Raw genomic sequence first — 15,945 nt, forward strand, 5'->3', positions numbered from 1 at the left:
TCTCAAAGCATAGAGAATATCTGAGAACATTTCTTTGAAAAAGCAAAATCCTTGGATTAAAGTTTGAACAACCTGCATGTTGGAAATTCAACTATTAACTTAACACACATTTCAGTGTATCATGGAAAGTGGATGTTTTAACTGAGATGCATTGTTCCTCTGTTGTCTTGCAGATGTATGTTTATAGCCTACATATAAATCATAATTTTTCTGAAAACAGACTTCTATTACTTTAAAAATCTGCATTTGAAATATATGTGGATATTTGCATAAGACCAGCACGGTTTGGGCTTGACATTTTTTTCCATACGTATTTCCCCAGAAAACATTTCTAATGAATCTTGTGGTCAGCAAGTCATGGCATTCCAGTTTATGCCACCCTTAATACATATGAATTCCAGTCTATTAAATACAATTGAAAGGTTGCAGCAACAAACTATTACATTTAGTTGGCCTTCATGTGGAAGCATATTTTCCCCTAACCTCTGCGTGTCTTGCAACCAAGTAGTTTATTGTGAATCTGCATATTAAGGTGTCCAGTTGACTGAAAGAGCCAAATTTTCAAAGATTACTCTACATTTATAACAGCCATTCACTCTGAGGAAATCTGCAGGAGCAGTTCTTTGGTTGTATGAGATTCACAGTTACAAAAGAAGCTGCATCGAGTTATGTCTCATGTATGAGAATTAGTATGGGCTCGTGTTCTTAATGAGGTTTTAATGTCCTGTAAAACCAGAGTTGAGTCTGTACATACAGCATTATTCACTGGTATTTCCTGTTTTCTGACTGTTTAACTGGTGCCATAAGACTTCTTGAAACTTTTTATTAAAACAAGTGGGTTTTGTATAGCATTTCCTCTATTTCCCTAAGGAAAAAAGCAGATTGAAAGGTAGAAGGGTTAGGAAGAAAAGCTACTTTGTTCCTCAGAGATTTAAGTTTGAAAATAGTTGCATGTTGCATGAACTGAATGCAGCGTGTCTCTGCACTTCGAGTGGAGCAGAGACTGAATCTCCGTCCCCACACACTGGGGAGGGTGTGGGAGTGCCCCTTGTCTGAACAGAGCTGGAGAGAGCTGGTTATGTGGCACCCTCCTCAGCTGCAGCCTCCTGAGCTGTACCTGCTGCACAGTCCTTCTCTGGTACATCGTAGGAGACCCACAGGAGGGAGCCCTGTGCTGGGTGCACCACCCTGATGGCAAAGGCTGTTGGAGTGTTGGGCTCACTTGGTTCAGGGTCCATGTTCCAGTGCGGTTTGCTTGAGCACCTCATGGGCAAAACCAGCAGAGCATGGGCCTTGCTTTTGCACCAGAGCAGCAGCATCCTTAGCTGAGACAAGTCATATCCTGACCAGTGGATTTCCTCACTGGGAGACTGTATGTATGGTTGCTATGGTCACAAAAGCCTCCTGGTGCAGCATCCTTGTCCAGTCTGTTCCCTAAGACTCTGTATGACATTTTTCTAAGACATGGCAAGAAAGCCACTTGAAAACAGATGGGCAGCCTATTCTCAATTCAGCTGCCCAGCACACCTATGTGGCCTGCCACAGTTAGAAAGACAGCACTTGGCATCTGTCTCACTTTCCTGAGAGGTGTGTCATATTCCATTTACAGAGTACAGCTCTGTGGTCATGTTTCAGACGTGTTCTTGTAGTCTGAGGTTACTGCAAAGAAAACCATTAACAGGAACTGCTGAAAACCTAAAGCTAAAAAAAATGACAAACCTGAGTCAGCTTGAATTATTCCAGCTGTATAACATTAATGAGCAATAACAAGATATTTCTGAGGATGGGATCATGTGTTTAGATTTTTCGTTTTCCACAGAGATAAAAAGCTTTGTATTCCCATGACAGCTCTGGCAGTGCCATTGGAAATTCATGTGTTCTACTGGGGTGTAGGTTTGGTTGGCTTCAGCAGTCCATTGGAGGAACCACCTTTTTGCGATGATTCTCGGCTTGGCTTCTTCTCCTCACCATAATGAAAGGATAATGAAATTTAACATCTGTCAACAGCATGGAAACAATTCACCTCACTTGCAGTGCCATTCTACAACAGCTTTCATCAGGCTGGCAGCTGACATTGTCTCATCTTTGTTCCTATCCCTGGTCACATATTTCCATTCTCTTTCTTGTACCAGTGCTGATATGGCTACTCAGGAAGCTGTTCTGGTTGAAAACTAGCCCTACAGAAAGAAGTGATTAATTTTTAACTAGACTGCTGTCTTGGTTAGCTTATCACATGGCTGTGTCTGAAGAGGGTGGAAGTGCAACAGCGCAGTCTTAGGCTGCCTTGAGCTACCAGAAATATGGCAAATCAAATCAAAACAGAGAATCAACTCCCAAACCCCAAGCATCTTGTAACTGGCAGAAATTCAAGCAGAACCAAACAAATTAACTCAGCTGACTGGTATCACAGTGAGTCCCATTGAAAGTGACAGGGAGGGTTTGACCCACAGGCTGGTATGCTAAGTACAATTTCTGTGCCCTGGAGTGATCACAGAATCACAAAATCACAGAATATGCTGAGTTGGAAGGAACCCGTAAGGATCATGGAGTCCAACTCTTAGCCCTGCACAGGACCATCCCCAAGAGTCACAGCATGTGCCTGAGAATATTGTTTGAACACTTCTTGAACTCTGTCAGGCTTGGTGCTCTGTGACTGCTCCCCTGGGGAGCCTGTTCCAGCTCCCAGCCACCCTCTAGATGAAGAACCCTTTTATAATATCCAACCTAAACCTCCCCTGATACAACTTCAGGCCATTCCGTTATATCCTCTCACTGGTCACCACAGAGAAGAGATCAGTGCCTGCCCCTCCTCTTCTCCTTACGAGGAAGTTGTAGACTGAAATGAGGTCACCCCTCAGTCTCCTCTTCTCCAGGCTGAACAGACCAAGTGACCTCAGCTGTTCCTCATATGGCTTCCCCTCAAGGCCCTTGACCATCTTTATTACCCTCCTTTGGACACTCTTTATGACTTAATACCTTTCTTATGTTGTGACTCCCAAAACAATGTTCAAGGTGAGGCTGCCCCAGTGCAGAGCAGAGCGGGACAATCCCCTCCCTCAACCAGCTGGTGATGCCCCCCAGCACACTGTTGGCCCTCCTGGCTGCCAGGGCACTGCTGACTGATGTTCAACTTGCCATCGACCAGGACTCCCAGGTCCCTTTCCGTGGCACTGCTTTCCAGCATCTCATTCCCCAGCCTGTACAAACATCCAGGGTTGCCCCATCCCAGGTGCAGAATCCGGCATTTCCCTTGTTGAGCTTCATATGGTTGGTGATTGCCCAGTCCTCTGACTTGTCGAGGTCTCTCTGCAGGGCCTCCCTGCCTTCAAGGAGGCAACAGCTCTTCCCAGCTTTATGTAACCTGCAAACTTAGTTAGTATCCCCTCCAGTCCTGTGTCAAAGTCATGTTGAAGAGAACAGGGTCCTGTGGAACCCCACTAGTGACAGTCTGATGTTACCCCATTCACTATGACCCTCTGTACTCTACCCATGAGCCAACTGCTCACCCACCACATGATGTGTTTATCCAGCTGTGTGCTGGACATTTTGTCCAGAAGGATCCTATGAGAGACAATATCGAAAGCTTTATTGAAATTCAAAAAGATTACATCAACTGGTAATGCAAAGAGCAGACCTGACAGCTCAGCAAGGTTTGTGGTATTGGACATTGTTCTTCTCCAGTGTTTCTTTCTTCCTGAAAGTATTGTGGACCACACTCAGCCCAGAACTACTCACTTCATCTGTCAATAAAGGCTGGTTTGCGGGATTTGGGGAATCTCCAGCAGCCTACGACTTCAGCAGAAATTATGGATTGCCAGCATATCTGGGATGTTTTGAGTGACAAAAAGGACGATTTGGTCTCAGTCTGCAAGAGCAGACCAGATTTGCCATAGCTGTGCATCAAGGAATAAATTATATCTCTGATCTTAACAAAACTCTTGAGTCCCAAATGGGACAGTGATCTCAAAGCAGAATATAGACTTTTGCTGTTATTAGACTCCTGCTTATTATTCATCAGAGGTAAATTTGGCTTGGGGAGGTCCACACATTCATGTCTGAGGCTAAACTGTCCCTCTTGCATTTTCTTTAATAAAAATGATGTTAAGGTCTCTCTCTCTCACTCAATACATTATCTTGAGGAACTTTCAGCTCCTGGTCCTCTCTGTCAGGATTTGTACTGACACATGATAGGTCACATTGTCCAGAGCAGAAAAAAAAAAAACAAAAAAAAAACCCCAAAAAAACCACAACAGAAGGATGCAGCTTTCATAAAATAAACCTCCCACCTTTCTGAATAGGACTTATTCCTGCAAGTGTGTTCAAAGGGTTCATCTGGAAGCTCAACTTGACCCTGAGTCAAGTCAGCAGAGTCAGGCCTATGCTGTGAATAGATTCCATCTGCACCCAGGGAGAGAGAAAGGTGGTTCAAGACAGCAGGTAAATCAGACTCTGACTGGGCTGAATTTTCTTTTGCAAGTGCCGGTCTCTCTCCTCTGAGTATACAGGAAGTCAAAGAAGAGCTAGCTTTAAAGCAGATATTTAATTTAAATGCTGGGAAATACACTGCACCTTAACTCAAAAGTCTGGATTCTGTAAGGCTGGTACTGTAACCTGGGTATGAAGCTGTGCTCACTCTGCCTGTGGAAACAGCCCAAAAGGCAGAAACTGGGGATAAGAATATACTTCCCTGGTTTACTCTGAAGATAAGTCCATCTTGCTTTGAAAAATTCAATGTATTGTTACAGAGGACATAACTATGTGGAGGCCTGTATGGTGTATGGAAATATTACATGGTAATATATGTGCACTTAGCAGAGTCTTCACTCAGTGGAAAAAACAGTGTGATTTCAGGTACAATAGCAAACACAAGTTCCTTTTCAGATACACTTATCAAATATAGCGAATTTAGTTCTTCTTTTATGGTAGTATTTACAATTTGCTTTGGTCAATGGCAGACTGTAAAACAAGAACAAAATTGCATTTTCACACAAACAGGCATTCGAAAATGAATGCAGCAGATGTTAAAAGAGCAGTTTTAAAGAAGTCTTTCCTAACAACTAGTCAGGATGGAGTTGATTTTTTTTCAAAACCTTTTCACCATAACTTTTAAACACTCACTTGCCTAGAAAACAAGGCTAAAGACAATTGTGCTGAGCAGTAAATAAAGAAACTCTCACTCAGAGGTGCTGCAAACTTTCTGTCACGTGGGGACACGAAAGTGGAAGCATCCCTCTTTGACAATCTTGAAGGACTCCAGTCTGGCAAAAGCTGCTGTGAGATTTCATAACTTAAGTTCGCTGCTTACATTTTGAGGAGAGATATTTATATTTATTATACAGGAGTGCCAGTTAAAGCCAAGAGTGAAACACATGGACTCAATAAAGGCCCAGTTACATGACCTTTGCTGTTTGCCAGGCTTTTAACTTGTGTAAGTAATTGATTACACTTTCATGAGATCATAATCAGAAGGTTGTTCTTTGGTAATGGTGTGCTAGAGGAGCTTTATCCTCAACTTCAAAGCCATCCTGTGAGGCTTAAGAACAAAGGGTTGGAAGTTTGAAGCATGGCCAAAATGAATCTGTGTGCATTATCCATGTTTACCACTATTCAAGAAGTGGATTAGCGTATTCTTCATCTGTGAGCTTTTCCTCGTCACATCAGATGAGCCACCATCTCTAAGGTTTACATTTGTGCTTTTAAAACTATTCTGCTTAATTAAATGTAGTGTCTGTTCAGATCTCCATCGTAACTAATCTACATGGTTGTTAGTGCAATCATTTCCCTAATTGTACAGGTTTTATTGAAATTATTTGAGATTCTCTGAAAAGAATTTTCAGGGTGATTATTAATATAAGTAAATCTATCCAAAGCTGGAAACTGCAGTCTGTAATCTATGTAAAGATGAACTCCCAGGATCAGCCAGACAAGCTTTTTACTTACTTTTCAAGCTGTGAGGGGGAGAAAATAACCTTGCAGTTTTTTCTCAATGTAGATAGAGCCACACAGATGTGTTTCAGGTGGCAGTAGTAGATCTGTAGAGACTTATTTTGTTAGGAACTAACTTGATGAGACAGTGTTTTAATTTTTTTTCTCTAAGAGCAGTAATAATTTTCCCCTTTTTTATTAGCTTTGGGAGATTTTGAACATCGCTGATTATGAAATCTCCACTGGAGAGAGCACTGATATTTTGCTGGGTGACCAAAGAATGAATTGTCCCTTGCTGTCCTGGAACAAGAATTAACTTTTCGGGAAAATAACTTTTACGAAATCTCAGGATAGCAGAACAATAAGTTTTGTTAACTATTTCAAGATAACTAAGGTTTGTGTATCTTTTACTTACTTAAAATCTGAACTCTTAATGCTCTTTCTCTTTTTGGTGTACTCTTTATTTCTCTCCCCTTCCCCAAAGCAGAGTTATTTAATATTCATCTGTAAAATATGTGAGAAAACGTTTTAAAGGAAACTTGTGCACCAGGCCTGGTTCGTGCTGAGAAATATCATTCCTTGCTAGAGATTTTCAAGGTGTAATTAACTGTGCATATTTATCAAAACTTGAATGATTTTGTCTCCTTTTAGCTTAATTTTTTCAAAAGTAACTCTGGTGAAGCTATAATAAAATACATTACAGAAAATCTTTTAAACAAAAGAAGTCTAAGTGTGCAGAGTTGTGCTCTTTTTGCAAGGTAGATGAGCGAGAAACTCCCAGGCTCTTCTCAACAAGGAGCTGTAAATTTGTTGTGACTGTTTTTTAAGAAATCTTGCATGCCACATGCCTTTGTATCAGTGTGTTTTTACTTAGCATGGATCTGTTTGCCTATATGCTGCTTTCCAAGGCTTTAGCCTTGTGTAATGGCCCCACTGTCCCCACTGCAGATACCTACTGCATCAAGGGCTTGCCTCTGATCTAAACCAAAACCATATTTCCATTAGCAGGCTAATGATGGACAGGAATGTGCAATAGGCTTTTATTTGTCCCTCTGTCTCAGGTAGCCTGCTTTTTCTGCACATGATGATGACTTTCAGAGTTAATGCTCTGCTGGTATACTTCGATTTTTTTTTCACCTCTCTCTCTCTCAAATCCCACTCTTTCTGCCAAGCCCTTCAGCTTCCAGTCTCAGGTTGGCTTTAATGACCTCTTCAAATGCTAAAGGGTTTCCAGAGCTCAGGATCTGGTGAGAGAAAATATCAGCTCAAAGTGACTAAGTAGCTGCCCTGTTTCCCATGTCTCCCAAGGAGCAGACAACTGCCAGAAACTATGCTAAATATAATCTAAATCTAATATTTTGTGACCTCGCCAAGCTTCTTAACAGTGACTTTTTCATGTTACTTATCTTTACTGAAATTCCTTTTGCACTACTTGGAGCAAAAGCTAATGTATTCTGCAAGGAGTTCTGTCTAGCTCTCTACTGCAAAGCATTCTTGGAAGCCTGTAGTGTCACCTTTCAAAATCTGAGGCTTCTTTTGATAGCAAACAAGAAATTTCTCTTTTCCAGCTGTTTTCCAACTGTTGGAGGATCTGATCTGCCATCCACAGTTGCATGCCATAAGAAACATTAAGCACCAGTTAGCCATCTTCCATTGACAAAATCTGAGAGTTTTTGTACCATTCTTCTAAAACCATTAAAACCACAAGTGGTTATTGTTGAAAGTTTCATGCAAGGATTCACTCCATTGTTAAAAAAGTCTTCCTTCTCGCACATGGATTTTCTTCAGTCTGACACGGTTTTCTTAATGTGAAGAAAGCAAACATAGAACAAGCTCTGCAGATTTGTGAGCATTTCACCACAGCATTGCCTAGTTACCACTATCACATAATGTATTTTTCTCTGAGATTGCCTATTTCACTGAGTTCTAATTTGTGTCCTTTTTTTTTAGAAACACCGAACTTTCTTTTGTGTGTATCTCTGCAGTTCCTAATCCTGCTGTTTGGTTCATTCCCATACCCTTAGCAGCCAGTAATGGAAAACAGGTTATCCTGTCTTCTGTGTAAACTGGTTTTCTCAGAGCATGTTTCTGTATCACTTCGTATTGTTAAGTATGCCTGCCATTTTGGGTCTGCCTTGTGAGGCTGACAGCAAGTCTCTGGGTGTCACACTGAAGTGCAAAAAATGGTATCCCCACTCTGTGACAGGACCAATTAACAAGTTAGGCAAAGCTGCTGTCCCTAGCAGAAAAAGAGGCAGCCTGTAGGCAGACAGTGTACAATCTGCTTGTCTAAGGAGGCACCATTATGTTGCTCATTACAGCAGTGTCTAGACTGCACCACAGTAACAAACTGTTCATATATATGTACATACTCATACTGTGGCCAGACTCCTTCAATAGCCTGGTATACACAATATGGATACTCTTTGTTGGAATTCATCTCACTTTGCTTCGTGTTTCATCTTGGAACGTAGACAGACCAACTCCTCTGACCTAATGTGGTTAGTATCTTGGAGAAGCAATGCTCCATGCTGTAAACACCTAACGAACACATACATCGTCTCACTTTTGATTTTATTTATGGCATATGCAGCCGTGAGCATCTGCTATGGATAATGCACGGTAGAATCTTCTAGAGTGTGTGTAGCCAGAAATATTCATGGATCTGGGATAAAAAGGAACATTTTTTATGTGTTTCTTTCTTTAAATGAAAAAAATTGGCATTAGAGTATATTTGTAATTTAATTGATAACAGAACAGAACATTCAGCACTGATCTCTTTAAAATGATGAGAAGAAAATATAGTTAATTTCTTACATCTACTTCCAAAGCTAACATACATTCACTTCATAATTAGAAAGGATATAGCTTTCATTACGTTATTGAGCTGTGACATACAACAGTTGAAGCTACCTACCTTTGCTTCAGGTACTAGCGTTACTTCTCATCCTACATCTTTCGTGTAAAATGAAGAAAACATAAAGCACAGTATTGTGAATTCTTTGATAATAAATGAAACAAAAAACAAGTCAGATACAACATGGATCTGACTGATAAGAGAACTTCAGCACAGTGGATCTTGTACCAAGGAGTGCAGTTCTGTAGGAATTTTAACTGTATACATTTAAAATGAAACTGCTGACAGATGTTTGGTACAATACTTGTTAGATGGCTTTGTTATTTTTATAACCTTTTAAATTCCTCTGATTTATAGAAAACAGCCATTTAAAGTCCGTAAAAGTTAATCCCGACCATGGAATTATTTGCCTAGAGTGAAATTTCCTCCCTTTGCTGAGGGCTTTACCCATATAGAGAACTGTTAAAGGGCAGCTGCACAGGGCTACCTGCTGCCTGAAAGCACCAAGTCCCCAGACTGTTCACACAAGGTCTGCAGAGGCCCTTGCCTCAGTTTCTGAGGGTCTCAAACAAAGACTTTACACAGAAGTAAAGCATGTTCTTCCTCGGGTGCTTCATGAAGTCAAGCCAAAAGTCCTCTGTGCATGCGGAGTGTGCGATTGTCAAACATCAATAATTTAATGAAAACCCTATTTCCTCCACCACCTCTGACAACAGCGTTCCTCTAAGATTTAGCTCACTACCAAATTTTGACCCTGACATACCAGAGTTCACTGGTTTAAAAAAAAACAAACATAAAAAACATGAGAATATCTTTATAATGAAAAAGGGATTACAGGTTATGGATTTTTCCCCTTTAATCTCTCAACAATATCCAAGGCAGTTTGGTTCTCACTACTAGGTCACTCACAATGGCCATTTACAGCATAAATTATGGTAGTCACTAGACAATATTTTAATTGCACAGACCTATATCTTCAATTAACCATTATGACTAAATTTCATGGTAGGCTGAAGCACGGTAAATATTTGCTGAGAGCATGTTGTTTGCTTTTCAGTCATGATGATTAATGCAAGTTAATTGGCAATCAACTCCAATTACAGCAGGACTATATTGGAGACTGGATGTAGAGATTGTGTCAAGACAGATTTTTTCCAAATAGATAGGATTTATGGCAGTCAAATCTTGTTTCAGATTCACAGGTTTGAGGAGTTAAACTACTCTACTTCTGCTACTGTGTAGCCTCTCTAGACTACGATTTTTGTGCGCAACTTTTATGTCAAAATTTAACCAACTCAGTCCAGCACAAGATTTGCAAATGTACTCTGCAGCACATGGCTCCATAACTTTGCAACTGGATCTCCCTGAGATGTTGCAGGTATTCTTAGATACTATAATTTCAAGGAGTTCGGTTTTCATCAACTCAGCAGATGTACAGACCTTTGTACATGGTGAGGGCAGGTATCTCTCCCCAGTGTGGCTTTCCTCCTGAGCAGCCTCTTGTTGTGCAATGCCTCTTCCCATCTTTTTGACATGTGATCAGAATGTACTCTTGCCTCAGGTACTAATCGCTGCTACACCTCTACTCTGGTTAGAGGAACTACTTCCTTGAAAGGCAGTGAATATTGTGGCTAATGCAGCAATCGGCCCCCTTTTCCACAGGGGACTTTCTTTTTGTCTTTATCCTGAGGCATTGTTTTGGCTTTGGAAAATGAAATTCTGGTCCTTTTCCTACTAATCGGGGCTCTGGCTCACAAGCTGACCTGCTACAACAGTGCGGCTACAATGGAAATATGGGAGTGGAGCTATTTGGTCTATTTACCAGTTGTTGTTTACTAGAATAGTAAGAACATGATGTTTTAATATCCCAGGTCATAACTCATTATGACCTGGTTCAGATATAACCAAACATCAAAGCTAAACAATGAGAAACAGACAGTGCAGCATTGACTCACTCACTGCACTATTCTATAGATGTGTGGAGACATATAATTATTTTTCCGAACCAAAGTTTTATGTGAAAACAAAAATGTTCCCAGTCTGAATTTATGGCTTGTTTTCATATTTTGGCATGGTATATTGTATTGGAAAAAAAAATCTTTAATTAAAACCAGCCTTTTGAACATTACCCCAGACTTCATTTTTCATCTCTGGTTTTACTACTTCTCTCCATGTCCCCTCTCCCTCTCACATTTACTCCATGTGTTTAACTCACCCTTAAAACCTCTCATTGCTTCCTTCTCTATTGTTTTGCAAGTCCTTGTCTAACATCTCTGTGCCTAGACAACACCCTCCGAAGACTGTCCATGTACAACTGTAGCCCCTCATGCTGTTTGGGATCACCTTACAACATGTTCCCACAGAGTGAGTGGATATGCTGCCATGGCTGATCAGGAATTTTGTAACAACCTTTCTACTCAGGTCATGAGGGTTTTGCCGGTGTCATCAGGAGCTAAAGGGAGATGATCTTTCACACCTTGCCGGGGCTTTTGCTCAAGTTAGCAGAGCACAGAATCACAGAAGGCTGAGGCTGATCTGAGACTAGACAGTCTGACTTCAAGATGATCCAGTTCACTCTACTCAAGCAGGGTCACCTACAGCCACTTGACCAGGACTGTTTTGAGTTGGGTTTTGATATCTTCACAGATGGAGGTTGACCACTTTGGACAACCTGTACCAATGCTCGGTCACCCGCACAGTAAAAAGGTGTTTTCTCATGTTCCGATCAAATTTTCTGTATTGTGTCCATTGCCTCCTGTCCTGACACTGGGCACCACTGAGCAGAGTCTGGCTCCATTTCCTTACAACCCCCTATCAGCTGTTTATACATATGGATTAGGTCCTCCCTCAGCCTTTATCCAGGCTGAATGGTCCCAGCTATCTCAGCCTCTCCCCATACCTCACATATTCCAGACCCTTGATCATCTTTGTGGCCATTCACTGGTCTCACTCCACTAAGTCCATGTCTTCCTTGTGCTGGGGAGCCAGGTCATTACAGGAGAAAAAGACAGTCTTCTGATTAAGGACATTGACAAACATTTTGTAGACATAAATTAGCTACCATTTATCAGGCCAAATTTCTCATAAAATTTTTGATTTATCTCTCTTTATTTCACAATTTTATCTAAAAAGTAGGCAGAAAAATACTGTCTACTGTCAGTGACTTCCTGGATGTAAACACATTTTTGCCAGCGCCCACGGTAAGACCTCAAGGACTTTTCTGAGGACAGCAGGTAGAATTAGTTGTAATTCCTTTAATGCTTCTTGTTAAGTGAGAAGCCACGCTTTAGCGTAAAAGGTTCATTTCCACTTGCTCTGCACACCAGCAGTTGTGCCACTGACAATAACGTAAACCTCCAGTGACTTGCTAAGGTGCATACATCTTAGGTGTACATGGTCTGTGCAGTGACTCTGCAGACACATGTCGTCACTTTGCATTGAATATCAAGAGAGGCCAGAGTCCCATGGAAGAAAGTACCAAAGCCTACACTCTGTGCCACAATGCAGGTGCTTATGAGGAGTAGGATGAAGGTAGTGGAAAGTAGCTTTTAAATCATGCCAACACCTTTTCGGAATTGCCAAAACAAATCATTTATGTTGCAGTTAATAATGAGTGACATGAAGCCAACTTGGTAGGAGAGCTCTCAGCTCCACCCTTGGAACAATTTAACGAACTGAAATGGAACAGGGCAGTGTCAGAGCTGTAAGCAAGATATGTGTCCTAACATGGCACTCCAGCAATGTGGCGACTCATTGCCTGGCACCGTTTGCCCACGGCAATGTGCTGTGCTGTGCAGATCAACCAAAAGCAAGCTCGGATAATCTCGTGCCACAGTTGCATCATGCATGTGGGCATGCCCTTTAAACTGCGCTCTTGGTGCAGGCAGATCATCCAGGCTCACCATCAGTTCCAGGAGGATTCTGCACAAAAAGCAGCCTTAAGAATTAGCCTAGTGTTCATATATTTTTGTTGTCTGCCAGATAAATACTACAGATTTTTTGTAAAAAAAAATCTTCTCTAAGTAACAGTTGTCCACCAAGTGGAGGCCACTCTCCTTGCTGATATACTGCATCCTGATTACTGTACAGTCACTTGTAATCTTTGAAATAAGAGGAAATTACCTGAAAATTATGCTTAGATGAAGAAGCACTCAGGGAAATTATAGAAACAAATAGAAATTATAGAATAGCATAATGAAAATTGTAGTATTTTTCTGCTCTAGTTTATATGCTAAATAGTTTGCTTCTGTGAATGCAATTAAAATAAATATAGATTTTTCATTTATTTTGTCATAGGCTGAGTACTACTACGAGTTCCTGTCTTTGCACTCTTTGGATAAAGGCATAATGGCTGATCCAACTATAAATATCCCCCTGCTTGGAACAGTTCCTCATAAAGCATCAGGTTTGTGCTGTTGATATTATAAATTGTGTTCCTGTAAAAAATATTCTACAGCCAGTGAAGTATAGATATTTTATTATGAATTATGAATTTTTTTTATTAATTGTTGTTCTGAAGTTTACTGCTATGCTGCTTGGCACTGAACAGTTTGTGAGTACCTTGCCTGAGTACAGCAGCATATTTTGTCTGAGTCAAGTCACATGAAGCTTTTATGTGTAGATAAATCAGCAGAAACTTGTGCCTCAGTTGTACATTCTTGGTCCTTCACTGGAACTTATATCTCCACAGCAGAGGCTCAGCCCAAGCCAGTGTGAGTGCTCCAAAAGCACCATGGAGCATAGCGAGCTGATTGGAGTAAAAAAGCTTTCCATGAGGGATTAGTGAATCCACTTTGCTCTGAAGTGGATGAATAACAGTTTATGTGATCTGTTTCAGGGCTCATGCATGGTAGGCTCTGGTAGAAAGGCAGAAATGTACATCTGGATGACAGTACTATTTTGGTGACCATGGTTTCATGATTTGCCGTAGCCATCCTAAGGCCATGTGGGATAAAATGGAAAAGAAATGAGAAGCAAAACAGGAGGACCAGGCTGCCAATGGAGCATTGATATACAAGCTTTCAGCTTCCATCAGTCTTTCTTCCTCTTCTCTTTTTCAATGGATACATTCTGAAACTTTGTGTTTAATTTCTCCATTTTTGGCTTGCAGTAGATTAGCATTGAAGTAATGCTTCAGTTCAGCTTTTCGCTGTGCCACCTGGAATTTAACGTTAATGTTTGTCTCTCCATTCAGTGTGGATTGAGTGAGTGATATTGAAAATAGATTTGGGTGAGAGGTGCTATGATGTTTGTACCGCAACTGCTGCAATTAAATTGGTTGCAAGCCTGATAAATGTCAAGTAAAGACATTTAAAAGCAACTAAAAAACCATGAAAGTCAAGTTCTTGTTAAGCATTATTTCCATCTCCATATAAAGCAGGTGAGATATGTGGGAAGCTCTTCACTCAGCATTCTCTAATATGACCTAGCTTCTCCTTTAATTTTAGCTATCTAGAAAGGCTAGACCAAAATTACGACTTTCTGACCGTGTTTAGGAAAGCATGATCTACAAGTACAGGGAGGCTGGAGATGAGATCTCATAGTTGCAGCAGAAGGTCTGTTAGTCATCATGATAGGAGGTCTGATTAAAGCCAAAAAGGACTTACCCAGTTGCCATCACTGGTACCCAGTGTACAGGCATGTCTGTGGTGTTCCCCTACATGGATCACGTGCAGTGCACCACTGTGCTTATGTATATAAGCTGTATTTAAGTCCTGTTTGGCGTTCTAGTACCTCCAGTGTTTAATAGCAATTGATAATCAGTACATATGTGCTATTTGAAGCATTTACACTATTAAATGGTGAGACACTAGTATGATGGTGGGTTTTTTACACTGCTTGCTAGCTGGCCAAAATTAACTAAGTAGTCCTAAATAAATACATACTATAAGAGTAGTGAATATTTGCTACTTTGTAGTTATTGCTATAATTTATATGTTCACAAAACAGTTGTGACACATCTAGTCTGGTTTGCCTGGATCTATTGCATTACCAAATCATTTTTCCAGACAGACACATCAGAATAAATTCAATCACAAGCTTGTATTTAGTAACAAATCAACAGTTGTTATCTCTTGAAGAAGTGTTTTAGCCCAAAGACAATTAATTGTCCTTTTAGACAATTAAGGAGAAATAAAAGAGGAAAGAGCTATAATACACTATAATAAACAAGAAAGTGGGAAACAAGAATGAGGATTAACAGATACCTTGCTCAGAGGTAGCTGAACCTAGTGTTCTTGTCAAAATCAGTGGACTTCTAAAACTTCTTTGAGGATATTTGCCTACTGCCAAATAAGGCATATGGATGATTTAGTGCTGTAGGGCCTGTCTAGCCTGTATTTTATCTTATGGCCAATGGCCTATGAAAGAGCAAAAGAAGGACATGCATATGTGATACTTTAGTTTACCCTCTCAGCTCTGACTAGCTTCAGCTCAGAGGATTTCCTGAATCTTAAGTGATTTGTCGTTTTTATAAGCCCACACAGGTTACAGATCTTTCTTTCCAGTACTTTTCTAGGCTCTCCTTGAGTCCATATCATCTTCTGTTACCTCAAATCACCCTAGTAAGGAGTTCACTGCTTCCCATTGCATGAAGATCCCCTTCTGTTGTTTCAAGTCTGGCTGCAGCAGTTTCTTCTGATGGACACTAGTCCTTGCACTGGTAGAGATAGTAGTCAATCCATACTGTTGGTCCTATTCATGACAGTCATGATTTTGTATATATCTATTATGTGCCCTCTAATTTTTCTCTTTGCCAGACTGAAGAGTCAATTGTTTCTCATGGGATGCAGCCTTGTCCTTCTCTCAGCTTTCTCTAATTCACATATCCTTAAAGAGATGAGGTACCAAATTGTCCTCAGACTTAAATTAGATTTAAATCACCTAGGTTCCTTAGATTCATTTGAAATCCCATTCCCAAATCCCAGGGTTGCATCCTGATTCAGTGCTCACAACCATGAGTATTGTTACACCTAGATACGTGGTAAGATGTTAAGAAGGCTGTAGAAGATGCTTTTCAGTGGGAGCTTAAAGAGCTAAGACTAATCAGCTTATCCAAAAGAAGATGTTTGAGAGGAGTGTGAGTACCTGCCCAATGAGAAGCAGCTGTCTGCTTGTTTCACAGGGAAGCCCTGTGAAAATTGAATGGTTCAACCTGAGGTCAG

General features: G+C 40.7%; 1 protein-coding gene across 3 annotated transcripts in view; it reads left to right on the forward strand.

Annotated features, from left to right (window-relative positions):
* Window positions 1–15,945, forward strand: part of WIF1 (WNT inhibitory factor 1) — a 43,287-nt gene that overhangs the window by 9,637 nt on the left and 17,705 nt on the right. For all 3 annotated transcript variants that reach the window (XM_051795831.1, XM_051795832.1, XM_051795833.1), the window contains exon 3: window positions 13,079–13,187. In XM_051795831.1, the coding sequence (XP_051651791.1) occupies window positions 13,079–13,187 (109 nt within the window). The remainder of the gene's footprint in view (window positions 1–13,078; window positions 13,188–15,945) is intronic.

Source organism: Manacus candei, unplaced genomic scaffold (assembly GCF_025592945.1).
Source record: "Manacus candei isolate 608988 ecotype Guabito, Panama unplaced genomic scaffold, ASM2559294v1 h1tg000043l, whole genome shotgun sequence".
NCBI classification, from domain to species: Eukaryota; Metazoa; Chordata; class Aves; order Passeriformes; family Pipridae; genus Manacus; species Manacus candei.